The 27,407-nt window shown below is 40.8% G+C and overlaps 1 protein-coding gene across 1 annotated transcript; it reads left to right on the forward strand.

Annotated features, from left to right (window-relative positions):
• On the forward strand, positions 1–26,388 carry LOC132395680 (glycoprotein-N-acetylgalactosamine 3-beta-galactosyltransferase 1-like). Its single transcript, XM_059972586.1, has 4 exons — positions 1–1,414; positions 8,943–9,188; positions 16,756–17,423; positions 25,055–26,388. The coding sequence occupies exons 2-4, from the start codon at positions 8,963–8,965 to the stop codon at positions 25,196–25,198; spliced, it is 1,038 nt and encodes a 345-aa protein (XP_059828569.1). The 5' UTR covers positions 1–1,414; positions 8,943–8,962; the 3' UTR covers positions 25,199–26,388.
• Positions 26,389–27,407: the final 1,019 nt, after the last annotated feature.

Raw genomic sequence — 27,407 nt, forward strand, 5'->3', positions numbered from 1 at the left:
TTTTGATTACATTTGGAGTGACAAAACCTAACGGTGTTCTTACAAAAGAATATTTCTGTCTTTTCTCCGTCTATTTTCTGGAAACAGAATTATGTGCTGGTGGTATGATAAACTAAATTTCTTTTGTAACTTCAACTGGTGAGATTACTGACAAGCATAATGGAATAGAGCAGAAGACTTGATGGGCCAAATGGCCTAATTCTGCTCCTATGTCTTATGGTCTTATTTATTTTCCTCTCAACCTCATTTCCCTGCTTTTTGCCTGTAACCTTTTACACCCTTCCTAATAAACACGCTATCAACTCTTGTTTAAAATATACCCACTGACTTGTCTCAACAGAGGTCTGCAGCAGTTATTTCCACAGATTCAATACCCTCAGAATAAAGAAATTCCTCACTTTTGCTCTAAAGGGACATCCTTTTATTCTGAGGCTGTACCCTCGGGTCCTAGATTGTCCCCGCCAGCCAATACTGTCATCACTGTCTTGTATGGAGGGGGCGGGGGTACTACACAAAATCAAAATAAGCTGCAGAGAGTTGCAAACTTCCTCAGCTCCATCACGAGTATCAGCCTCTGTAGTATCCTGGACATCTTCAACGAGCGACGCCACAGAAAGGCGGTATCCATCATTAAGGACCCATCACCCAGGACATGTCCTCTTCTCATTGCTACCATTAAAAAGAGGTACAGGATCCCGAAGGTACACGTTCGATGATTCAGGAACAGCCACTTCCTCAATCCCATATGATTTCTGAATGGACAATGAACCCATGAACTATCTCACTACTTTTTTAAAATTTTTACTTTTGCAATACTTATTTAGCGACATTTATCTATTTTATAGCAGTACTGAATTCCACTCTACCGATTACACAACCACCCTCCATTCTCCAGCCTTCTTTCGATACAAATCTCCGTCGCTCTTTGTAGTAGCGCCCCTAGCAGGAAGAAATAATTACTGCCTGACTAGCTTATAAATGCAATTGTTTAAAATTCAGTATAATTAGAAAATGGGAACTAGATTAACTTTCTTAGCGTTTATACACATAGCTATTGGCGCTTGGTGTTTGCCCTTTATTAAATCGACACACTATTTTGTAAACATCAGTGTTTTCTTGGTCTTGTTTTACCTTGTTGTACAATCTCCTTATGCACACATGTGAAAGGATGTTTAAGAACTGATAACACAAAAGAACCGCACTTCCAGAAGTTGGAGGGCAGAATACAAACCGGACGTGAGTGCAGAGTCAGCGGCTGGACGGCCTCTCGCAGCAGACGTGCTCCATTCCTACTTCCGTGCTCTTTGCTACGTGAGCTCCGAGAAGGCGACGCCCGAGGTTCGGCTGGCCGGCAGTTTATTAGCGGGCTGGCTGCTGCTCCGTGTGCAAGCTGTGCAGACACTCGCAGGACGAGGTGAGCGAACCCCGGCGCGTCTGTCAAATTACAAAGAGGAGGGCGAGGGGTCTCGTTTTCTGTCTCATGTTAGCGGCGTGGCTTGCAGAAGGCCGGCAGTGCGGTAGACGTGATGCTGGGGTAGACCTGGCCCTATCTGATTCAAGGAAACGGAAGGGAAGGGAAGGGATGGGAAGAACTGTTACGGTAGTAATACGGCTTCAGCCTACCATTTAACCGGGTCAAATCGAATCTTACGACAGTTTAATCGGTCATTTGTTCAATATGCAGGAAAATTACCCTGCTGGAGAACGAGAAGGCCCTAGTCACAATCCAGTGGAAGCGACTTCTGGTTCGTTTCTGTTGTACGTGATCGCATATCTGAACTTAATTTTTAAAGTCACATTATTTAGGAAGAGCGTGAGACCTCCGAACCGGGAGCCCGGGTCGTGTAGTCGAGTCGTTTCCGCAGCAAACGAGAACTTGACTGCGCAAGTGTGTCATCCAGATAGACACAAGCAGCAGCTGCTGGGATCTGAGGGGTGAATTTTCGGGGTACTTAAAATAGGCCGAAGTCAGCATGGTCTCCTTAATGGGATGCCTTGCCTGACAAACCTGTTGGAACGACTTGAGGAAATAACACGCAGGAGAGCCAGTGGATGTGCGCTTGGCTTATCAGAAGCCGTTTGACACTACCACGTGAGGGTGCTCAACGGGATAGAGCCCGTGGGATTACAGGAAATATATCATGGATAGGAGATTCGGAGGGAGGGATAGACTACTTTCTAAACGGGGAGCAAATTCAGACATTAGAGATGCGAAGCGGCTTTGGGGGTCCTTTTGGATAATTCCCTTGATCCAGTAGATAGCTGGGGGTAAAGAAGGGGAGAGAAAATTGCTGGAATTCTGAAATACAAACCACGAAGCTGTTTGAAATCCACGTCAATAGGTTACCAAGCTGGTCAGACGGTAAATGTGCAGATGGAAATGGCAAGTAGCACAACAGATTGATTGCTCCTGATTACTGATAACTTCTGGCTCAATCTGGAATTCAGTTGTATCCTCAGGGTTGCAGTGTCAAGATGGAATGTGGTTTTTCATTCTTGCCTTGGCGTTCGTTAGTACATTTTAAAAATTTAATTGTTCACTGGATGTGAATGTTCTGGATAATTCCAGTAGTTTAAGTCAAGTTTAATATTATTTAATTACATACCTGTATATAATATATACAGAAATGGGGCAATGCTTTTCCAAACTAGGATGTAAAGCATGGTGGTACACATTACACACAATAACTTATTAAGGTAAGGATAAAATCTACAAATGAATTACACATAAATAACAAACAAAAGTGCATTAGTATTAAATATTGTAAAGTACAGAACAGATTAACCAGTGACACTTTAAATACTATGAAGCAGGGAGTTCAGAAGCCAATGCCAGGGAGGAAGGAACTGTTTTTCATTCTAACCATTCTTGTTTGTATCCATCATTGTCTCCTGTCAAAGAGAATGCCGGACGGATGGGTGGGATCCTGAATGATAAGAACCCAGCGTATGCAGCGCTCCTGATAAATGTCCTCGATGGTTGGTAGGGAGACCCCTATGATCCTCTCAGCTGTTTCCACAGTGCATTGCAGGGACTTGTGGTCCGATGCTTGACTGCTCCCATTCTAGGTGGAGGATTGACTATCAGGATGCTCTCAATGACACTCCTGCCAAACGCAGTTGGGGGGAGGGAGGGTTGGGAGCCTTGCTTACCTCAATCTTAAGAATGGAGGTGCTGCTGTACCTTCTTGTTCCGAAGGTGACGTTAAAGGATGATGTGAGGTCATCCGTGATGAGAACTCCAAGGAACTTGGTGCATTTAACCCTCTCTACAAAAGAGCCATCTATTCACAGAGAGGAATGGTTCATCTGCACCTTCCTGAAGTCCACAATGACTTCCTTTGTCTTCTCCACGTTCAAGCTTGGGTTGTTCTTCTCACACCAATTCACCAGACGCTTCACTTCCTCTCCATACTCCGTCTCGTCATCGTTCTTGATGAGGCCAAGCACTGTGTGTCATCCACAAGCTTGATAACACTGTTTAATCCGGATCCTGAGACAGTCACACGTCATCAGTGTGAGCAGCACCGGTGCTCAGCGTAATGGGAAGAGGGACTGACTGTGGCCTTGCTGTTAAGGAGTCCAAAATCCAACTGCAGAGGGAGGTGTCGAGACCCAGCCAGGACAGTTTCTGGGGGTACGATGGTGAGCTCTGAACTGTAGACTAAAAACAGCAGTCTGCCATATGAGACCCCATTTTCCAGGTGAGAAAGGGCAGAGCTATTGCATCATCAGTGGATCAATTTGAGCGCTAAGTGAACTGGAAAGGGTCCAGTGTAGTCGGGAGAAAGGCTTTGGTGCACTCCATGACCAAAGCATTTCATGATGTTAATGCCTCCACACGATAGTTACTTAGGCAGGTTACTGTTGCGTTCTTAGGCACTGATGATGGTCGCTGCCTCCAAAAACTGAGGGGACAATGGATCGTTCCAAAAGCATGTTGAATATATCTGTCATCACCTCTATCAGCTGGGCTGCACTGTCTTTCAGAGCCCGACCTTGTATATTATTGGACTCTGCAGCTTTGCTTCGGCTGACTCTGGCCAGGGATTTCCTCACCTCAGCTTCACTCAGTTGGAGTGTCTGCTTTCCTGAGGGAGGGTTTGTTCTGCGCATTGTACCGAGTGAGGGAAACATTCAGACTTTCAGGGATTGAAGAATTTTGATCACTCCCACACAGGGTACATTTGTAGTCTGTATTCCTCTGAATTCCTTGCCACATGTGACCTGTGGCTCTAGTCTCGCAGAAGTGGTTGGAAATTTTCTGAGAGTGCTCCCATTTCACCGTCTTGATGCGCAGTTCTTGCCCAGAGCTAAGACGCCCACATTTATTGCTCTGAATTAAGATGGTGGTTATGTTAAACACATTGGTGGGCTGGAGTCATCTCTCAAGACAGATTGAGTCAGGACAGAGTTCCTTTCATGAAGCACATTAGTAAACCAGGTTATAGACACAAGATTCTGCATTTGCTGGAAATCTTGGGCAAAATTCTCAAAATGCTGAAGGGACTCGGCAGGTCAGGCAGCATCTTTGGAGGGAAGTGAACCGTGGACAACTCAGACTGACTCATTCAGTCTCAGCCTGAAGCATCAACTAATTATTTCCCTGTCTCACTTATTTAGCTCCTCCAGTGTTTTGTGTGCTTGCAGTGAACCAGATTTGTTTTTTATGACAGCCCTGTTGTTTCATGGTGCTATTGTTTATACTTTTGTTTGATATTATCCTAGTATAATTATTGTAAAAGATCAAAAACAGAGAAACTGCTGTTGAGTTGAGCATTAAGTTAGCTAACACGAGGAAATCTGCAGATGCTGGAAATTCAGACAACACACAAAATGCTGGTGGAACACAGCAGGCTAGGCAGCATCTGTAGGAAGAAGCACTGTTGACGTTTCGGGCCGAGACCCTTCGTCGTGTCCTGCCATGGTCGCCCATTAAATTAGCAGGTGTTCAGGGTCACCTTGCTGACTGAGGGGCTCTGCAAAGCTAGTTTTCTGTAGCCTAGGGACCACCTTGTCAGCACTATATGCAGTGCACTGGATCACATTGGAGGCCTTGCAGACTGCACAGTAAATGTGGAGATTGGTAGGTGTGAGATACAGACAAGGCGAAACCCTGTCCTTGCTGTGGATGGGAGGAGAGGGGGAGAGAGCAGAGGTGTAACAACTGTGTAATCAAACCTTCAGTACTTAATTTTACAAGCAAATAGACCCATATTGTAAGCAATATTTGCTTAAAGGCTGGAAGACATCCCAAGACTTGCAACCTGTCTCAAATATTACTAATCATTGGGATCGGTTGAAGCTGCGCTAGTACATTGCACCTTTCCAAATGTGGGGTTTGTTCTTGGTTTTTGGGCCCTATTTTTGTACCCCCTGTAGTTCTTTGTTTACACTTTTCATCTTTTTTTTAATCAACTCCAGTCTTAATTATGTGACACACGTGTCCCACTAAATCAATCCTCCTTGCTGTGTTTATTGATTTAGAATTAATCACGAGAGTAACGAATGCTTGGGTTACTATGCAGACTGATGCTCACTCATCTTTTCTCTTTGGCTTCGGGATAACTCTCAATACCTTTGCCTCAGTTGTACATTCAATGTTATTTGTTGCTATTTGCTCAACCTCACATCTGTATTTCATCTGATCCTATCTCTCTGTACCATTCTATTCTTTGTACTTTGTTCTGTTAGTCAAAGTTGAGTTTATTACCAGTGCAATAAAAAACCTGCCTGCAGCAGCTTCACGGGCACCGAATGTGTAAGTAGCATTTGCAAGAAAATGTAAACTAAGCATAAATTAGGCACAGTTTTTACAAGATTGAACACATTTAAAACAAATCAAAGTCCATCTTAGGGTAAGGTGGTCAAAGTAGGCGTAATGCTGCTGAACTGTACTGATTTTGGTTGTGCTGGTTGGTTCAAGAACCAAATAGTTGCCGGGAAGCAGCATGTATTGCATCTATCAGCTAATTAGTGATAATGTCTCCTCTTGGCCTGTTTGATCAACAGAATTTGAATGCTTTCCAAAGTGTACATTTTAACAGACTTGGCTGAATTCCCAAGTTGAAAAGCTACTATAGTTCTCCATTTGATCATGTACATTTCAGTTTAAACAATCACTTATTCATATTGTAACTAAAGCTTTTTATTTAACTAATTGAGCATTTCAGATATCTGAGTATGATTAATCCAGATGTAAATATTATGTTAAACAATGTAAATATGTTTGATGCAGTGTTGATCCTGGCATGAATGTGTACACTGCTGCCCCAGTATGAGAAGTTATCCACCACCGGGGTGGGGGGGGGGGTGGTGGCTTTCAATTCTGTTAGTTTTTATTCTGACTTGTTGCATGTTGTTAACATAAGCTTTGTGGAGACTCTCAGATTTTGGTGAGCTGTTCAGAAGTCTGTAAAGTTGTTTCAAATGTTTCTAAATACTGATTGAGTTTATCTTCCGGCTCCGTCGCTAACCAAGCGTGAATAGCACTGAGCTCTATCTTTGTCCCGATTTTATTGTGACTTACAGTTGGAAACAGCATGCTGTTTAAAGAAAGCCTTATTATTGTTTTATGTAGGAATCTCTTTCACACAGTAGTTGCACACTATGTTCCTTGTCATTTATATGCTGCCCTTGAGAGCATGATATCCATTGGCCTCACTTCAGTGGTAGAGTCAACCTTTATAAGGTCCTTTTGAAGTTACATTGAGATTCTAGCATGAAGTTCCGTGTAAGAAGGGTAAATCATTCCCTGGATCTCATTCATATCCTTCTGTAGCTTTCTCTCTGGCTATCTTGTCATTTTCTTACTGCTGTTGGGGTGAACTAAAGCTTCTTGAGCTTTAGTTTTGTGACTTAGTGCTGTCTGCCATTCTAATTTGCATGATTAAAGGTCTCCGCTGAAGGTAGCAGTTTCTTGTCCTCTTGTACCAGCTACAGGCAGATGTCCTGTTAGGCAGTTGCATGTGCTTGCTGTCAGAATGGTGGAAATGGACACGCCTCTGGGTGCTGTAACATTCAGTTCAGCAACCTGGATGCTCACTTGGTTGGATAATTGAAGTTTTTTTCCCCCCTTTTGCATGCTGTTCTTTCTGTCCTGTCCTGTACATCATTTGTTTCTTATTTTCCATGAGTGAGGACCTATTCATGTATCTCCTATTCAAATCCTTTCGCTCTCTACCACTGTTCTTCCCTCTTCGTACCCAACTAATAAAATCCCCAGCTATGGTTGCATTACATTTATGTGGCTTCCCCTAGGTAAATAGAATTTTGTTTTTGTCACTGTAATATCCCTACCCTCAATTTTTTAAAAAAAGAGCCCATTTTAATAGTTCGACCCATCCACGATAAATCTGTCTTTCCCATCCAAACCACAGCCCTTCATATCCCCTATCCATGTAGCTATTCAAATTGCTCTTAAACGTTGAAATGGACTTTGCATCCAGCACTTGCGCTGGCAGCTCATTCCACACTCTCACCATCCTCTGATGAAGAAGTTTCCCCATCATGTTCCCCTTAAACATTTTACCTTTCACTGTTAACCCATGACCCTGTTGTAGTCCCACCCAACCTCTGTGGGGGGGGGGGGGGGTACCTGCTCACATCTACCTTGTATACATTGCCTATAATAAGTGTTCATTCCCCCCTCAGAAGTTTTTGTGCTTTATTGTTCTACAACTTTGAGTCATGGTGGATTTAATTTGGCTGTTTTGACACTGATCAACAGAAAAAGACTCTACAATGTCAAAGCGAAAACAGATCTCTGTCACGATAAGGCCAAACTCAGGTTGGAGGAGCAACACCTTATATTGTGTTTGGGTAGCCTCCAACCTGATGGCATGGACTTCGATTTCTTGAACTTCTGGTAATTGCCCCCTCCTATCATTCCCCATTCCTGTTTCCCTCTCTCTCCCTCCTTGTCTCCTTATTTGCCCATCACCACCCTCTCGTGCTCTTCCTCTTTCCCGTTCTTCCATAGCCCTCTACCCTCCCTTATCAGATTTCCCCCCTTCTCCAACCCTTTATCTCTTTCACCAATCAACTTCCCAGCTCTTTACTTTACTCCCCCCCCCCCACCCCCGGTTTCACCTATCACCTGCCATCTTATACTTCTTCCTCCCTCTTCTTACTCTAGCTTCTCCCCTTCCTTTCCAGTACTGAAGAAATCTCAACCCGATATATCGATAATACTCTACTCCACAGATGCAGCGTGGCCTGCTGAGTTCCTCCAGCATTTTGTGTTGCTACAGACTAAATCAGGGTTATGCAAGGCAGGGTGGAGAATAGGTGGAAAGAAGTTTCAGCAGAACAGATATGTTCCATATTCATACAGTGTAAGATCATTATAATCATCAGGAACCTGTAGACCTCTGGTTTAAGTATACCCATCAAAGTTGTTTTTATTTCAGGTTCGAGGAACTGAAATTGTTACAATTAGCAAGTCAGAAAATATATTGCAGAAAGAAGTGATAACTTTCAGATTGTTGACTGTTCATTCAGAATACCAGCCTTGCTACCTATCTGCAATATCGATTTTCCAGTTATTTCTCACCCTGCCTAAAGTATCAAGGAGTAAAAATATTCATTCTTGAAAATCACTGACGACTTAAGCTTAAACTATCGTTCCTACAGTTGCTTGCCTGTAATTATATATTCAGTATATTTTTAACGATCTGGAGTTTGTCTTGCGTTTAAAAAGATGTAGTGTAATTAAGGACAAAGCACTTGTACAAATGAAGGTTATTATGTTAGCACAGAAATATGAAAGTAAATGCAACAGAAAAATATTACTTGAATGTTTTCTTTTTGCCAATGATTTTTCCATAAGGAAAATCCCCTCAACCATTTATTGTCTAATAGTTTGTTAACATTTGTGAATAATGAAGTATCACAATCTATTTGCAATCTGCATGGATGACCTGTTTCCCTCTTCTTCCCAGCTGATTATTATAACTTGAAAATGGCCGTCTCAAGATCTGTAGTATCTCTGTTCATGTTTTTGTGTGGCCTGGGATTAGGATTTCTCATCTGCTACTTCATGATCAAAGTAATAAACACAAAGCAGCAGCAGCACAAGCATTTGCTCTTCAACGATCCACACGGACACTTAGAAGAACTTGACCACCATCAACACCACCATCTTAAAGGAGAGATGAACTTCAATGCTGACATCAGTCAACATAAAGGTAACTATCCTTTAGTATAATGACATGGTTATAAATTGATATTCTTCCATTGTGATTGTTGTGACTGTCAACGCAAGCCACTGGAGAGAGACACAGCTGGTTGTATAGAAGTCTTTATTCAGCACACAAGCTCACAGCATTGGGAGTTACTCTGGAGAGAGACTCCCTGACCCAACTTGTATCATGTTTTTATCTGCTAAAAATCTGGTCAAAGGTAACAATGGAACAATCTCTATGTTTACAATACATTTGCAACACTTCCTTTGAGTTTTATATAATTATCAAATACCAAGATCTTCATGCCAACCTGCCCAAAATGAGTGTTAATCACCGTCGTCTCTGAGCTTCAAGCATGCATACACAGACATTTCAGGTCGGAATCAGAATCAGGTTTATTATCACCGGCATGTGATGTGAAATTTGTTAACTTAGCAGCAGCAGTTCAATGCAATACATAATCTAACAGAGAGAAAAAATAGTAATAATAAATAAAATAAAAATAATAATAAATAAGCAAGTAAATCGATTACGTATATTGAATAGATTTAAAAAAAACATGCAAAAACAGAAATACTGTATTTGTTTTTTAAAATGTGAGGTAGTGTCCAAAGCTTCAATGTCCATTTAGGAATCGGATGGCAGAGGGGAAGAAGGTGTTCCTGAATCGCTGAGTGTGTGCCTTCAGGCTTCTGTATCTCCTACTTGATGGTAACAGTGAGAAAAGGGCATGCCCTGGGTGCAAAAAGGCATGCCACCAGGGGTGTTTCCTGGTCTTCAGTTAACACCAAAATGCAGCTCCAGGAAGGCCATTGTTCTGAGCTGCATTTTAAATTCAATCTGCAATTTGCTTTCAGATCTGAAGACTGGTTGCTGTTGAAATTAATATATGCTATATTCCATGACCCCAGAATATGTCCTAACAGTCCCCCCACCCCCACTTCACCCTCCTGGACAAAAATAGAACTGTTCCAGGAAAGGCCAAACCTTAAGGAGGATCCAGTCAAATAGGACAGCAAAAGTACCCCTTGCCCAATTCCCTATCGTATCCCCAACACATATCTACATATATATCATCGTCCCTAATGGCTACCTACAAGACTCTATGCAGAGTTCATTCCAGATATTTGACCAAATCTTTAAAATGCAGTTTCATCATTTGTATACCTGTTGCCTCTTTCCCTGCTGGCTGATTGCAGATTAATTGCATTCTTTATCTTCACCCCTTCATTCTCTGATGGCTAAAATTCAGCACTGGCTATCAGTGGTTACTCTCTGGTCATGTACCTTCAAGAACCAGCCCTCGTTACAGAGCACAGTTACCATTTAACACGCTTTTCGCAGCTTGCTTGCCGTGTTCCTGGTGTCTTCTGCATCTGCATTTGCTGTGGACCTATTTCCATTAGCTGTGGCCAGGTGTGATGCAGCCGGCTGCTGTTCGTCACGTCTCTGCAATGACACTGTTACTGGGCAAACTTACTCTTCCACTCTGTCTGTGGGGGGGTGACAAGAAGGTGAGTCATGCAATTCAACGTGAATCCAGGCTACCTCGCCCAGACAGTACACAAAGGTGTCATTCGTCCATGGCACCACCTTTGGGCCTATCCACCTGGGAGCAAAGCCTGTCTTTTCAGGCAGCTCCCTTATCATGAGCTAGTCACCTTGCTGTGGGAGGACTGTCTTCTCTCCCTCTCTGTATATTACTGTTCTTTAGCTCGATCCCTCAGTGTGCGGGGATTGGTAATAACAGCTGTGCCACAATCTGTGCAGAATGGAAATAACACCTCCACCTCGCAGGCAATCAGCACTGACGAATGTCAGGAATGTGTGCTTAGCCCACTGCTCTACTCTCGCTATACCCATGTCTCTGACTAGGCACAGCTCAAAGGCCATCTATGAATTGTCTGATGATACATCTATTGTTGGTGGAATCTCAGATGGTGATGTGAGGGTGAGTAGGACCAAGATATACCAGTTGGTTGAGTGGAGTTGCAGTAGCAACCTTGCACTCAATGCCAGTGAGACCAAAGAACCAGTTGTGGACTTCACAAAGGGTAGGATGAGGGAACACAAACCAATCCTCATAGAGGGATCAGAAGTGGAGAGAGTGAGTACTTTCATATTCCTGGATGTCAGTATGTCTGAGGATCTAACCTGGTCCTAACATATCGATGCAGCTACAAAGAAACAAGACAGCAGCTATATTTCATTAGAAGTTTGTGGAGATGTGGTTTGTTACCGAAAACATTTACACGTGTACCGTGGAGAGCATTCTGACTGGCTGCATCACCGTCTGGTGGGGGAGCTACTGTACAGGATTGTAGTAACCTGCAATGTTAAAAAATTAGTCATCTCCATCATGGGTACCAGCCTCCATAGTATCCAAGTCCACTTCATGGAGCAGTGCCTCAGAAAAGCGACTTCCATCATCAAGGACCCCCATCACCCAGGACATGTCCTCTTCTCATTGTTACTATTAGGAAGGAGGCACAGAAGCCTGAAGGCACACACTCAGCGATTCTGGAACAACTTCTTCCCCTCTGCCATCCAATTCCTAAAAGTTCATTGAGTCCATGAGCACTACCTCATTACTTTTTATAAAATTTCAGTTTTTGTACTACTTAATTTAACTATGTAGTATACATATATTTAGCTGCTGTAATTCCATTTTCTGTATTTATCATGTATTGCATTATCATGTAATGCTGCTGCAAAGTTAGCAAATTTCTGATATTAAACCCGATTCAATCACTTTCACGAGCCGATGACAGAATTCGGCGTTTCTCCCGGCGACTTTAAGTGAGGGCAGCTCTGACAAAATGCTCTGCTTCCTGTCGGGGGTGAAGGGCTTTTGGATGGTAGTGATCAGGGTCAAGGGCTGGCTCGGGTCATCAGGGTTCTCAAGCTGGCATTGCCTGACCTTAATAGGTGCCATCCCAACAGATGATATCTCCATACTAATTCCCACACTACGCAAATTATAAATAATGGATAAAAATCAAACAGTACACACTTAAAACCACAGAGTGCGTACTCTCCAATCTGTCGCCTATGTGCGTCTGAACTCATAAATGCAAACAAATACAACAGGCATTAAAACAGTTACACCAAGATTACAGAATTATTCTTAAAATAAACAAACTTGCTAATGAGCCTGTCTCTATACATTTCCCGAATGCTGTTCTGAACCATCAGTAACCACCCTTTGCAACTGGTAATCCTGTGTCACCAAATTAACAGAAAAATGTCTGGTCTCTTATACAAGTGCATGCACACGTGTGTACACCACGCTACTTTTATACATCTCAATTCAACTCTTGGCCATGTTTGTGATACTTCATTGACCTGAAGAGGTCGAAGCGTGGATGCAATTCTTAAAAATGCCCCTTAGTATGAACACCGAGTTCTCCAACTTCCAGTAATTCCCTCCCTCCCCTTCCCACCTTCACTCTGCCTCCTCTTCTAGCTGATTATCACCTCTCTCATGACTCTACCTTCTTCTACTACCCATAGTGCTTTCCCCTTAGATTTTCTTTCACCTCTCCTGCTTATCCCCTCCCTGCTTCCCTTCCCTCACCCCTTGATCTTTCCTCTGATTGGTCTTTCACCTGGCATCTTCCACCCTCCCCCCACCTTCTTTATAGGGCCCCTTCCCCCTCCTTCTTAAGACCTGACAAGGGGTCTCGGCCCGAAACATTGACTGCTTGTTTCAACGGATGCTGCCTGACCTGCTGAGTTCATCCAGCTTATTTGTATGTCTTAAAAATGCTCACCTACTGAGAATGCTGACCACACGATGGGTCACAACCGTATCCCGGACAAGCCCCCAAATCTTGTCGATAATAGCCACTGGGGAGAGACACAGGTGGTTGGATAAAAGTCTTTATTCAGTACATGCAAGCTCACAGCATTTGAAGTTACTTTGGAGAGAGTCACCCTGACCCAACATTATATCAGATTTTTGTCTACTAAAAATCTGATCAAAGGTCCCTGAAGTTAATTACCGCTGTCCTGGAGCTGCATTCATACATATACAGACGTCCCAGATGAATGGGTTGTTTATTGCAGTCATGCACATGCAGATTCAGGGCCATTGGGCGCTTTCTGGTCTGCAATTATTCCCAAAATGCAGCTCTAGGAAGACCATTGTTCTGAGCTGCGTTTTAAATACAATCTGCAATCCACATTCAGATCTGAAGACTGGTTTCTGTTAATATTAATAGTGGTTATATTCCGACAGTTGATACATTGTAGAATAATCAACAGTTCAGATGACACTATAAATAAATAATACAAAATTATCTTTAAAGATGTACATTATTAATAGTTTGTGTTCCAGTAAGAGTCGGTAAATCATAAACAAGAGGAAACTGTGCAGATGCTGGAAAGCTAAGCAACATACACACAAGGCTGATGGAACTCAGCAAGTCAGGCAGCATCAATGGAAAAGAGTAAACAGTCGACGTTTTGGGCTGAGACCCTTCATCAGATATGGCAACCACATTTGTTTAAACAGATTATTTCTATCAATACTGAACCTGTCCTGAGTTATGATGACTCTGATTCATTATTTGCTGCGGAGGAATCCCATCTTCATATTTTGGATTATAACTTTCTTTTGAAAAAGAAATACTACCATTAGTATATATTTAATTTATAATTCAACACTTTTGTTCCCGTTGCCTGATACTTAAAGTTAGAATATGTTGTTAATCACTTCATCCAACCCAGATATTACCAGCAAAACCTCCAGTTAACATGAACTTCCTTTTTTTTTGACTTCTCTCTCTATGTTCCTTCAACTTGATTCTTCTCGTTGTACTATTTCCAGAACATTTCTGAAATTGTCTATTAAATTCTGTTAGTTTTCTTCACTCTGCCAAATTAGAGCTTCTTTCCTCCCTTTTGCGGTGAAGTGCCCTGGAGTATTTTGTAGAAATCCTATTCCATTTAAGCTCTTAAGCAATGTTCCCTCTAATTTTTAAATAGTCAGTGTGCACAAAAATCTTACGTTGTGTGAATTTTTTTCCTGTGACAAAAGTACATGCACACTGAATGCACACGTGGCACAGTTTATGTAGGTTTACAAAATATTTAACATAAAACTGCACAGAATAACAAAACAACATACATATTTAAGTCAGTTATTTTTTCTCTCCTGTCTTTGGCATTTACCCATTCTTTGTAAGCTCTATCTAGACTAATAGAACTTCTGTCCAATTGATGGCTTTTGATTCTCACTAACATATCCAAATGCCATTCACCTAAACGATTTCTCAGCTTGTTTTTGAGTTGATTCATTAGGCTAAAACCTCGCTCACAGTCTGCACTAGACGTAGGAAAGGTTCCCCCAATGTCCACCAACTGTGCAAGGTCGCAAAACTGTTCATTTTGAAGTACAAATGCCGCCATTTGAGCAAAATTTGAAATCAGTTTGGACTTAATTCTTTCTTGCACGGCAAATTTGAAATCATTAAACTGTCTAACCATTGCAGTATTTTCAGCTAGAAAATAATGATATTTTAGACATAAGGCATTAACTTGTTGATCGTCAAATCTGAAGTCACAATCTGCATTTGCGGAGAAATCAAAAGCTGACCATTCTTGTACCTCATCTTTCGATAAGAATTTTGATCTCCTCTGGGTTTGATCGTTTTTGCTGTCGCTCATCTGCACTTAACCGTAACATGCGTAGCACTCCTGTAACAGGTAATGATGGGTTCTGTTGCCTGAGCTTCTGTACACCATCCAAACACGATTTACTTGCCAAATGACGCTTCAAAAAGTCAAGTTTCCAAATATCATCCCACTTCTTTCCACTAGCAAATTCTCCAGCAACATTTGCATCACAACAATACAAACCGATAACTCCAGTTTCCGAATCGTACATAAACATTTCTCGTAGCTGAACGTTCATGACTTCATGAGCTTTCGGTGTAGCAGTTTCTACTATTTTTTTAAGCCATTCAACTTTAAACAAATTTGCAGTTCTTTTGTGCTTCACGCCCTTTGCTTCTTTTGACTTTGACATAGTGAATCAATTTTTTTTCAATAAAAACTTAGTAAGCTATCTACAGGATTTGAAACAGATCTTTGTAAACTTTATGATATGAACACTGTCCGCCAAAGATGGCTGCCGCCGTGATGCAGCTGTACAAACCGGAACAGGAAAGATGAGGTGAAGTAAATTAGTGTCATGCATTGTGGTATTTGAAAAACGACTAAATAGTTAACTAAAAGATTATTTTCAATAAGTATAATTATTAATTACTACATTATTTTAGGTAACTGACCTTTTGTGCGCACATTAATTTCCTTTGTGCGCTGGTTGAAAAACGTGTGTGTGCACGCGCACAGCTTAGAGGGAACATAACTCTTAAGTTTTCACTTTAAGAAGTGAGAACAGGATTTAATAATTTGGAGTATTAATCTAACTATTGCGAATCAATACAATTTCCCCCGAGAGCCGACTGGTCTTTTACTTACAGTGCACAGAGGCCATTATGACAATTGGGTCCATGCCATGCCCATTCCAATCTCTGTGTTTACATGTACATTGCAATTTATTCTCTCTCTTAAGTCCATCAATTTCCCTTTTTGATACTTCAGTAAGTTGGAGTAATTTGCTGCAAGCATTTGAAGTATCAGTATGCCTTTGGGATGTGAAAAGAAGCTGAGCCAATGAAGGGATACCTATGTGTGCATCCAGTGCTCCAGCAAGATTGTGCAACCCAGATCATACCTAAGTCCCTGGAACAATGAGGCAGCAGAATTAACTACCTCACCTGATTCTGATTCTATCATTTGAGGATCTTCCAGTTTTACGTATCCCTACTCCTTCGATAAAGGGTTACCACAACACTTGCTGTTTCTACTTAGTTTATCCTGTGCTTCCTGCTGCATCTGTTTTATCACACACATCTCTTTCAGGTGGCTTGTTTTATGTCATGTAACCTTATTTGGGGAAATGAAGAGAATGGATTTCTGTTTTATCTTGGCTTTTGGTTCAACATATGGGGAGACCATCACATCTGCGTTAACACAGTCTACAATATTCTGAACAACTCCTCCGATATTCTGACCTCTTTCCCAAACCCCTGTTTTATCTCCAACTTGAATCACACTTGATATTGACTAAGTTATATTTGCTTTAAGTTTATTGTTCCCTCTGCACATAAAAGAAAGATATTTGAATGAAGAGGAGAAGAATAAATGAACTGAGTCCAAACAAGAGAAAATCTGCAGAAGTCCGAGCCACACACACAAAATGCTGGAGATCTCCACTGCTCATCTTTTTGGCCTGAAACATCAACTGTACTCTTTTCCATTGATGCTGCCTGGCCTGTTCCGTTCCTCCGGCATTTTGTGTGTGTTAAATGAGCTGTGTAGCTATTTTGGAATTTGCATTTACTGCAGTTATGTTTTTTTTCCTTCCTAAATAACTTTCACAGATATTTTAGGTAAAATAATATTGGTACTCAATGTTGAAGTTTAGCAGTTACCTTTGGCTATTCCTCTCTAATATTTTATCATTGTTTATAAACAAAAATGCATGAATTTTTCCTTCCAGATGAAAACAGAAGTGTTGCTGATGATCTATATAAGAGAGTGCGAATCCTTTGTTGGGTGATGACTGGGCCCCAGAATCTGGCAACAAAGACTAAACACGTCAAAGCCACCTGGGCAAAAAAATGCAACGTTGTGCTTTACATGAGTTCTGAAGAAGATAAAGATTTCCCCACAGTGGGATTGGGTGTTAAAGAAGGAAGAGACCAGTTGTATTGGAAAACTATCAAAGCTTTTCATTATGTTTTTGAACATCACTTGAATGAAGCTGATTGGTTCTTGAAAGCAGATGATGACACATATGTGATTGTTGAAAATCTGCGCTGGCTATTATCAAAGTATTCGCCTGACCAGCCCATATTCTTTGGAAGAAAGTTTAAGCCATTTGTTAAGCAAGGGTACATGAGTGGTGGAGCTGGATATGTACTTAGCAAAGAAGCTGTGAAAAGGTTTGTTGATGGCTTCAAGACTGGGAAATGCAGTCATTTTACATCCACAGAAGACTTGGCCATGGGCAGATGTTTGGAAACTGTTAACGTCGAAGCTGGAGATTCCAGGGACACAAATAAAAGGGACACCTTTCATCCTTTTCCACCAGAGCATCATTTGTCAAAAAGTTTTCTACCCAAAACATTCTGGTACTGGAACTATTGCTATTACCCCACTGAAGAGGTGAGACTTTAAGCATTATTTGAAAGGCACATCATTAATGATTTTTTTCATCCTATTCCTTTTAATCTTTGTCTTTCTCAAACAAGTTGGATTTGTCTAAGCCGTTCTCCAGATCTTATTTGTGCATTGGAGGTGGAAAATAGTTAACACATAAGGTATTTAATAGACTGTAGGTGCAGGAGTAGGCCATTCAGCCTTTCTAGCCAGCACTGCCATTCACTGTGATCATGGCTGATCATTCACAATCAGTACCCCGTTCCTGCCCTCTCCCCATATCCCTTGACCCCTCTATCTATAAGAGCTCTATCTAACTCTTTCTTGAGTGTGTCCAGAGACTTGGCCTCCACTGCCTTCTGGGGCAGAGCATTCCACATATCCACCACTCTCTGGGTGAAAAAGTTTTTCCACATCTCTGTTCTAAATGGCCTACCTCTTATTCTTAAATGGTAGCCTCTAGTTCTGGACTCACCCATCAGCGGGAACATGCTTCCTGCCTCCAGCGTGTCCAATCCCTTAATAATCTTATATGTTTCAATCAGATCCCCTCTCATCCTTCTAAATTCCAGTGTATACAAACCCAGTCGCTCCAATCCTTTAACATATGACAGTCCCGCCATTCAGGAAATTAACCTTGTGAACCTATGCTGCATTCCCTCAATAACAAGAATGTCCTTCCTCAAATTTGGAGACCAAAACTGCACGCAATACTCCAGGTGGGGTCTCACCAGGGCCCTGTACAGCTGCAGAAGGACCTCTTTACTCCTATACTCAATTCCTCTTGTTATAAAGGCCAACATGCCATTAGCTTACTTCACTGCCTGCTGTACCTGCATGCTTGCTTTCATTGAGTGATGTACAAGAACACCTAGATCACCTAAAATCGATGATTACATAGTGATAATCAATTCATATCCTTGGCTTCCTTCAAAATGGGCACCAGTTGTTAAGAGTTGGTATCTGCATATGGAGAGTATATTCTGTAGGACGAGTAGCTGCTCGTTTTTCTTTTTGTTTATAGAATCCTTTACCACCGTGCCCTCTGGCTTTTTCTGAACAAGTTAGTGTTAGATAAGGGATGCAAAAGTAGTTTGCCTCTAGAGGTAAAAATGCAGATGTTTTTAATTCTCTAGGTGAATTCTGTAACAAAGTCGCATACAACTTCTAGTTTTTTTTCCGTTATAAATTGGCATTCAGACTTCAGGGTTTTATGAGTCTGCTTTCTGCTTTAGCAACAATTCATACTAGGTTTATTAGACCGACAGGTTGAAGGTTATAGTCTGACCTAACTCGAGAGGCCATGTGAATTTGTAAGTTTCTCTCTTTCTGATGTATCGTCTTATCACATACATTTCTCTCCTTGCTTGTTTTTGTTATGTAACCTTATTTGGGGAAATAAGAGAATGGATTTTTCTTTTATCTTGTTGGATTTTGGCTTTTGCTCTGTTTTAAAAAAAAAATGTGGGCATGTCATTGCATCCAAGAACAGTGCTCTGTATTTAGAATCACAGAGATATACACCTGGGCCTCCGGCCTACTGTCTCCATGCCACCCGTTTTACCCATCTATGCTAATCTCATTATTCTCATTAATGCTTTGGGTTGTTCAAGTATTTGTCAAGGTGCTTCTTAAGATATTTATCTCCCCCTCCTCTTCAGGCAGTGCATTCCTGCTACCCACTGTGGGAAAGAAAAAGATTCCCCTTTGGATCCCTTCCAAACTTTCTTATCTTAGAGCCAACACTAGAAAACGATTTTTGCCATCTCCACTATCTATACTCCTCATTATCCTGTCTAATTATGTTGCACCTCCGTTCTGACCCAGCTTATCCAGTTTCTCCTTTGTAACAGAAGTGCTCCAATGCAGGCAACATCTTGATGAATTTCCTCTGTAAGCTCACCTCTATATTCATATTCTTCCTCTTCCTCTACCGTGCAGATCAGAGCTTCACATGGCACTGCAGGTGTGACCTACCAGCGTTCTGTAAAACAGTGCCATGACTTTCTGGCTGTTAGTTTCTATACAACAGTTAAACAAGGCAAATTTCAAGAATGCAAAGTGCAATATAAATTTATTATCAAAGTGCATACGTATCTGCAACCCTGAGATTAATTTTCACGAAGGCAGTCTCAGTACGTACAAGAAATGCAATAGAATCACTGAAAGAACACACCCAGCAGGATGGGCAAACAACCAGTGAGTGGAGCAGGGTGCTCAGGACACAGCCTTGTGGTGCACTTGTGTTGATGAGGATTGTGGAGGAAATGTTGCCAATTTGAACTGTGGTATCTGCAAGTGAGGAAATTGGGGATCCAGTTGCACAAGGAGGTATTGAGGCTAAGGTCTTTAAGAAAATTGATTAGTCTTAAGAAGGTGGTAGTATTAAATACTAAGCTATGGTCAATGAAGAGCATCCTGATGTGCGGATCTTTGCTGTGGAGGGTAGAGTGAAGAACCAGTTGACCTTTTGTGCCAGTAGGATTGGATCCAAATTGATTTTCAGATGTTACATACCCCGTAACTGGGTCACTTACCAGCAAAGATAGAGAGGTCCGTTGAAGTCTGATGGTACTATTTTTAACAGTATTTATTGATAATGTATTGTCCGATGGAAATATAAAAGTCACTCAAGTTCATTCAAGCTACAGCTTTTGGTTGGAAAGAGAGACGGATTAAAACTTGCCCATTCCTTTTATGATGTCGATCCTTCGAGAGTCGTTGGGGCTGATTTCTCCTTTGTTAGCTAAAGCCGTTCTTCTGTGGCAAGACCCACCAGTTCCGAGGCAAATGGAAAAGGACGCACGTGGCTTGATGGTTATTGCAACACCAACCATATTTTGGTTTATTCCCTTGAGTAAGGGATCAATATTTGCTCTCCTCAAATCATTTGTTACTTTATTGGATGCAAAAATATCTGTTGGCGCCCTAGCAGTCTTCTCACCTTGCCTCCTGTAGCAGCTTAAGATGTACATCACTGGGGAATTTATCCACCTCATACAAACACAAGGTATCCAGCAGTTCCTTCACCCTAATGCTAAAGTGCTCAGGAACATCACTGCTCATTGTACTATGTCCTCCTTGGTGAATATGGAAGAGAGGTATTCATGTAGGACATTACTCTGATCTCTTGCTCCATGCAGATTGCCCCTACTCTTTCTCTGCTTCCTCTCAATGTACTTGGGGAAAGCCTTAATCTTGCCTGCCAATGATATTTCTTTTTATTTTGCCACTTTGGTTTCAAGTACTCTTGCGTTTTGTAAATTCCTCGGGAGACTTGACAGTTTTCAGTTGTCCACATTTATTTGCAGTTTTTTCCTCATCAGCTCTTCAGTGTCTTCTGTCATCCAGGGTTCCCTAATCTTGCCATCCTATACTTTGACTCTATATATGGATATTGGAATTTAATTTCTTCTATTTAAATCCCATGATCCAGTCTGCCCTTTTATTTTGTTTCTGAATCAGTTAATGACACATGAAGCCCAGGAGGATGGACCTCTGACATTGCAGTAGAATGTAGGCTACTTGGTTATGTTTAGAAATTTCCAGTCCATACTCTACACTTAAATCAATAGCTCTGCTGTAAGTGAATGCAATGTTTCTCATTCCACTTTCATAACCCAAGTGATGTGTTTGAACTTCTATATAATATGCACAATATCTGACTAGTCCTGACGAAGGGTCTCGGCCCGAAACGTCGACAGCGCTTCTCCCTATAGATGCTGCCTGGCCTGCTGTGTTCCACCAGCATTTTGTGTGTGTTGTTGTCTGACTATAGTTATTTTCTGGCATACTTAGTTAGTTAGCTGTAAATCTGAAACTGCTAGAACTTTAGGTCCTCCTTTGTTGTCATTCAGTATGCTATTGACTATCCTCAATCTCAAGGTTAACTTCCTCTCTTTGATTTGACAATGAATGTCAAGTGTCAAGTGAAGTTTATTGTCATTTAACTCCATGCATGTATATAACAGATATAACCATATAATGTACAGTGCCTTGTAAAAGTATTCACCCCCCCCCCAGCCCTTTGTTCACATAAATGAATATTACAACTCATAAATGAATATTACAACTAGGGATTTTGATCAAATTAACTGAAAAGTTTTATTTGTGAATCACAAACTCTTTTTTTCCCATAGTAGAGCCAAAAAAACAGGGAAAACTGTAAAGCATGAAAAACTAAAAACTCAAAAACTGAAATATCAGCAGTTCAGAAGTATTCATCCCCCTTTGCTCAGTACTCAGTTGAACCACCTCTCACAGCTATTACAGCCAGTAGCCTTTTTGGATAAGTCTCTATTAGCTTTGCACAACATGATGGTGCCCATTCCTCCTTGCAAAGTTGCTCAAGCTGTGCCATGTTCGTTGGGGAGTGGCGGAGGACAGCAGTCTAGATGTCTTGCCAGAGATGTTTGATTAGATTAAGGTCAAAACTTTGACTGGGCCACTCAAAGTCTTCCACATCTTTATAGTATCTTCTAAGCTTTGTAAAGTCTTTATGGGCAAGGATATACATTTTTTAAGCCAGGGTTTCTTTCCCCATTCTCTATTATCATTTCCCTGACTTGAATGCTCTTTAACTTCATTTTGGTTTGGCCTGTGAACAATCTAGCTTACTGTTAGGCCTTGCAGAGAGGGGGTATTTATTCTTATGAATTAATTGAAAACATGTGATCCTCCAATATTCTATATCAACAAATAGGGTGAATGGTACGGAATTAGTATATACTTGAGAAAAGTTAGCATAGCAATTACAAAAGAGATAAATTCTTTTTCAGCCTTGGGATTTTGGTTTTTAATTTTTAGTAAATTGTTGACAAGTTTTGGAATTGTTCTTTTGATGTGACATATAACATATAACAATCACAGCACGGAAACAGGCCATCTCGGCCCTCCTAGTCCGTGATGCACAGTGGTTTGTAGATTAGCTCAAAAATCCTACTTCAATACATCTTAAATTTAGAAAATGCGACAGTAAAATGTGGAAGTAGTTGTGGGGGCGGAATACTTTTTAAAGGCACTGTATACAGAAACAAGACAACGTTCTTCAAACCAGGGTGTAAAGTGCTTAACACACAATAACATGAAGGTAAGGATAAAATCTACAGATGAATCACACATTAATAACAAACTAAAGTGTATTATTATTACATAATATATTAATACAGATTAACCAGTGACACTTTAAATACTATGAAGCAGGGAGTTCAGAAGCTAATGCCAGGGAGGAAGGAACTGTTTTTCATTCTAACCATTCTTGTTTTTATCCGTCATTGTCTCCTGCCCAATGGTAGAAAGTCAAAGAGAATGCCGGACGGATGGGTGGGATCCTGAATGATACTAAGAACCCAGCGTATGCAGCGCTCCTGATAAATGTCCTCGATGGTTGGTAGGGAGACCCCTATGATCCCCTCAGCTGTTTCCACAGTGCATTGCAGGGACTTGTGGTCCGATGCTCGACTGCTCCCATTCTAGGTGGAGGATTGACTATCAGGATGCTCTCAATGGTGCTCCTGCCAAATGCAGTTGTGGTGGGGGTGGGTGTGGGTGGGAGCCTTGCTTACCTCAATCTTCTTAGAAATGGAGGTGCTGCTGTGCCTTCTTGTTCAGGGAGGTGACCTTAAAGGATGAGGTGAGGTCATCCGTGATGAGAACTCCAAGGAACTTGGTGCATTTAACCCTCTCTACAAAAGTGCCATCTATACACAGAGAGGAATGGTTCATCTGCACCTTCCTGAAGTCCACAATGACTTCCTTTGTCTTCTCCACATTCAAGCTTGGGTCGTTCTTCTCACACCAATCCACTAGACGCTTCACTTCCTCTCCATACTCCGTCTCGTCATTGTTCTTGATGATCATTGTTCTTGATTGTTCTGTGTGTCAACTGTACACTTGATGATACGGTTTGAGCTGGATCCTGCAATACAGTCATGCATCATCAGTGTGACCAGCAGTGAGCACTCGTGCTCAACGTAGTGAGACAAGAGATGTTGCCCATACGGACTTAGTGTGGCCTTACTGTTAAGAAGCCCAGAATCCAATTACAGAGAGAGGTGGTGAGACTTGGGCAAGGAGAATTTCCCCACCAGTTTCAGGGGTATGATAGTGCTGAACACTGAACTGAATTCTATAAACAGCAGTCTGGCATATGAGACCCCAGTTTCCTAGTGAGACAGGACAGAGGCTATTGCATCATCTGTGGATCGATTTGAGCAATAAGCAAACTGGAAAGAGTCCAGTGTCGCTTGGAGGAAGGCTTTAATGTGTTCCACAACCAGCCACTCAAAGCAAAGATTGTCAAAGTATACCTGAGCTATGATAGCTGAAGGTGAAGATGCAATTTCTGCAGTCAAAGGCTGTAATACACAGGATCACAAAATGCTAATATGATGAGCAATGAAGTGTTGCTCACCCAAAAAACATGTGAGATATTTTGTAATCTATTGAATCTTTGTTTTCATAAGAAAAATAATCCTAATTGGATGTAAATGAGTTTAATCTAGGGTGGAGCAAAATGGATGGTTATGAGCTTCTCGGTGACGTGTGACAAATTCAAGCCCGCACCCAGTTTTTTTGGCACCAAAATCACATTCTAGTCCTTCGATGTAATTTTCTACCTGTTTTGTCCAAAGCATGAGGACTGTTGATTACTTTCGTACCGTTCAGCTTTTACCAAGGCTGCTTTCCCGTGCAGTCATGCATTGGAAGTGTCAATCACTCTTGATCTTTAGTTGGGTGTTTCTAGCACTGTGCTGCATGACAGCCTAACCTATAGATTTCTCATTCTGATACTACGCACTTTCAATATAGTTTACCCAGAACTGCTAGTTCAGCTGCTTAAGATAGAAATGCACCAAAGATGGTTGGGGACTTTGTAGACAGCTATGGGGACCAGGGGGAAGTGATGAAGTGCGGTTTATTACAGGAAACCTCCAGAAGCTTCACGAGGGTGGTTCTGACCACCTCCAACCCTGGTTGAAGTCCCAGGCATTTTATTTTCTTGCCTCCAACAGTATTCCAGGTCACTGCTGCTTGTTAAATGCCACAGTTTTGCTGCTCTTTAGGGAAGTTACTGATGCTCTACGGAAGAAGGAAAGACTTCATCTACATTTCCTGCAGATCAGAGTCAGGCGCAGTGGGAATCTTTCATATGAGTAAGAATGAAAAATGGGGAAACAAAACCAAATGCTGAAAACCCTTAGCTCAGTATTTGTGGTATAGATCTGGGCATCTTTAACAGAAAAGAGAAAGAGAAACTATTTGACCTTGATGGAAGAAGAACTGGGTGAGGGAGATCAGTGGACCAAAGGGAATTTCTCTGAAAATATGAAATAATGTAGGAATTATGGGGAAATATTCTGATAGTGTAAATACTACGACAGTTACGGAGCATACTAGCTGGACAGAGGAAATATAGATTGTGTATAAGTAGTACAGCCTTCTGAGCCAACGGTCCAAATCTTTACCTTTTTTTAATGTGAAGCCATGTTCTCTGCACTTCTGTGAAGAAACATGAGTTTTAGAGAAATTATAGTGTTTCGTGAATTCTGTAAAGGTGAGTTTGTTAAACAAATTGGTGTTACTTGGGAGGGTTTTTGCATTTCGATGTTTTTTGATGCAATTTGTTTTCTCTTTAGGGTCCTGGATGCTGTTCTGATCTGGCAGTGTCGTTCCACTACATTAACTCTAAAACCATGTACTACTTAGAATATTTGACTTACCATCTACGACCATATGGCTACAAGTATAGGTATAATCCAGACTCTGAAGCAACAAAATAGGAAATTACATAGATTTCTGTAAAACTTGTGTTTAAATGACACTGCAGGTGACAAAATCGTCCAAATCTGTGTGTTAGAAATGAACAGTCGTCTAAAGTGTTCTCGAGATTCCTCTTCAGGCAAGTTGCACTGGACAGTACAAGATTTACAAGCCACAGAAGTAATTCTGTGAAAATTGATGAATTGATCAACATAAGGACATCAGTTGATTTTGTTTTTTTATTTACTATGGCCTTGATTTAACTAGAAAGGTTTTTTATCACTATAAATAACTTGTAGTTCCGTCATGGTTTAGTGGGAAGAATGTTGCCTTTCTTTTTGATATTTAAATGTGGATGATAAGAGTATTGTTCATTTGTTTTGGTTTGCTGCGATCTTTCAGCAACAGCTTGAAGACATTTTAACTAGATTCAATTTTGCTCTATGAGGATGAAGAGAAATACTGTTTATGATCTTGCTTATGGGTACAAAGATCATTACACTTTCCTGGAGGCCTTTACCTATATGGAGTCACCCCCTTTACAGGTAGTTTAATTCCCCACCCCCAGAAAAATTGTAAAATTGTAACAGTTACAGAATTGTACCCTTAACAAGATTCAAAGCAGAAGACTGATATCAGGAGAATGAACAGTTTTGACAATTGTACAGCATTTCAAAGATCATCTTTGCATGTGTAATCAAAGGAAATAATATACATGGTTTAGTTTAAATTTGGAAGTAATCATTGGGTGTAAATATGGAATAAGAATATCAAAGTAAATTTAACTTGGTACTGTATGTGAATTGGGAAGAAGTCTTAAACTACCCATTCAAACATTCATTTCATGCTATTGAGCAAAATCAAAATGAAGACGTAATTTACACACTGAAAACGTTTCTCAATGTGATTTTTAGTTTAAATCCTCAAGCCTCTTCGCACACTCCATGCTAGTTTAACCTTCCTGTTTGTCAAATGCATACCTGGAGTACTTCTGTTTTTTAAAAAAAAGTTTTTTTTGCTTCAATTGTGTTTTGAAAGAATGTTCAAAATTTTAATCACCTCTTTATAAAAATGTATTAATTTTTAAATTTCCTTTAATGGTTTGAAGCTCTTCCACTGTCAGTAACAATCTGAAATAAAACAAGATCTGATGGTCCAGTTCCTGTGAAACTTTGTAAATGCCAGACTAGCAGGTTTTCTGTATGTTGGTTGTGACCCACTGTCAGTAACAATCTGAAATAAAACAAGATCTGATGGTCCAGTTCCTGTGAAACTTTGTAAATGCCAGACTAGCAGGTTTTCTGTATGTTGGTTGTGACTGATTCCCAAACACACCTGCTTTTTCAAAGAAACCTTAGACAGCAGTATAATATGTTTCAGTGAATCCCATGCATTTAAAGGAAATGTACACACTCAGACCCCAGTGGAAGCCTGTGTGCGTTTTTGACCTTGATGATCTGGACACCAAACTCAGCTCTGACTGAATTAGCCTGCTTGCTCTGTGGATATCCAGCACAAAAATTGGACTAATGAGTAAGTCAGAATCCAAACCATTGGGATCCGATTATTCAGAAATTCCATATTATCAGAGTTTTATTTGACTATTATTACTATTAAATCAAAATTGCATTTTTTTTCTGCTTTTAAATTATGCCCATTGAATATTTAAATTTGGTGTGAAGTTTTCATATCTAGGACTAAGACTTATTTGGAGGAATGCAATATGTGAATTGAATATTGTGTGTTTATAGTAATGTATCACTGAATAGATCGTAAAAGTAAACAAGTCCATGGACACAGCATTTTCAAGTGAAATGTTTTTAATATATTAATATCTTTAATCAACATGTAAACTTGTGGCTGAAGTGGAAAATTAATTTTTCAAAAATAGAATTTTAAAGTGGAAAAACCTTTTATCCAAGGGCACTACAAATGTTCTGATAATTTTTCTTTTTATTCTGGTTCTCCCCATTTGTACAGCTCATGGGATGATGTAATCACTTTTTCCTAAATATTTTTGCATTTTGACATTGCTGGACCTGGCAAACGGGATAATAAATGCTGAAAGACAAAAATGCAAATGCTGGATACCTGAACTACTGTGAATGCTTTAAATATTTAGGAGGTCAGGCAGGATCAGAGGAGAGAGGAATAGTTATTGTTTCAGATTGATGACATAGTTCGACCTGCTGAGTATTTCCAGGATATTATTTGAATAACAGTGCAACA

Source organism: Hypanus sabinus, chromosome 6 (assembly GCF_030144855.1).
Source record: "Hypanus sabinus isolate sHypSab1 chromosome 6, sHypSab1.hap1, whole genome shotgun sequence".
Classification (NCBI taxonomy): Eukaryota; Metazoa; Chordata; class Chondrichthyes; order Myliobatiformes; family Dasyatidae; genus Hypanus; species Hypanus sabinus.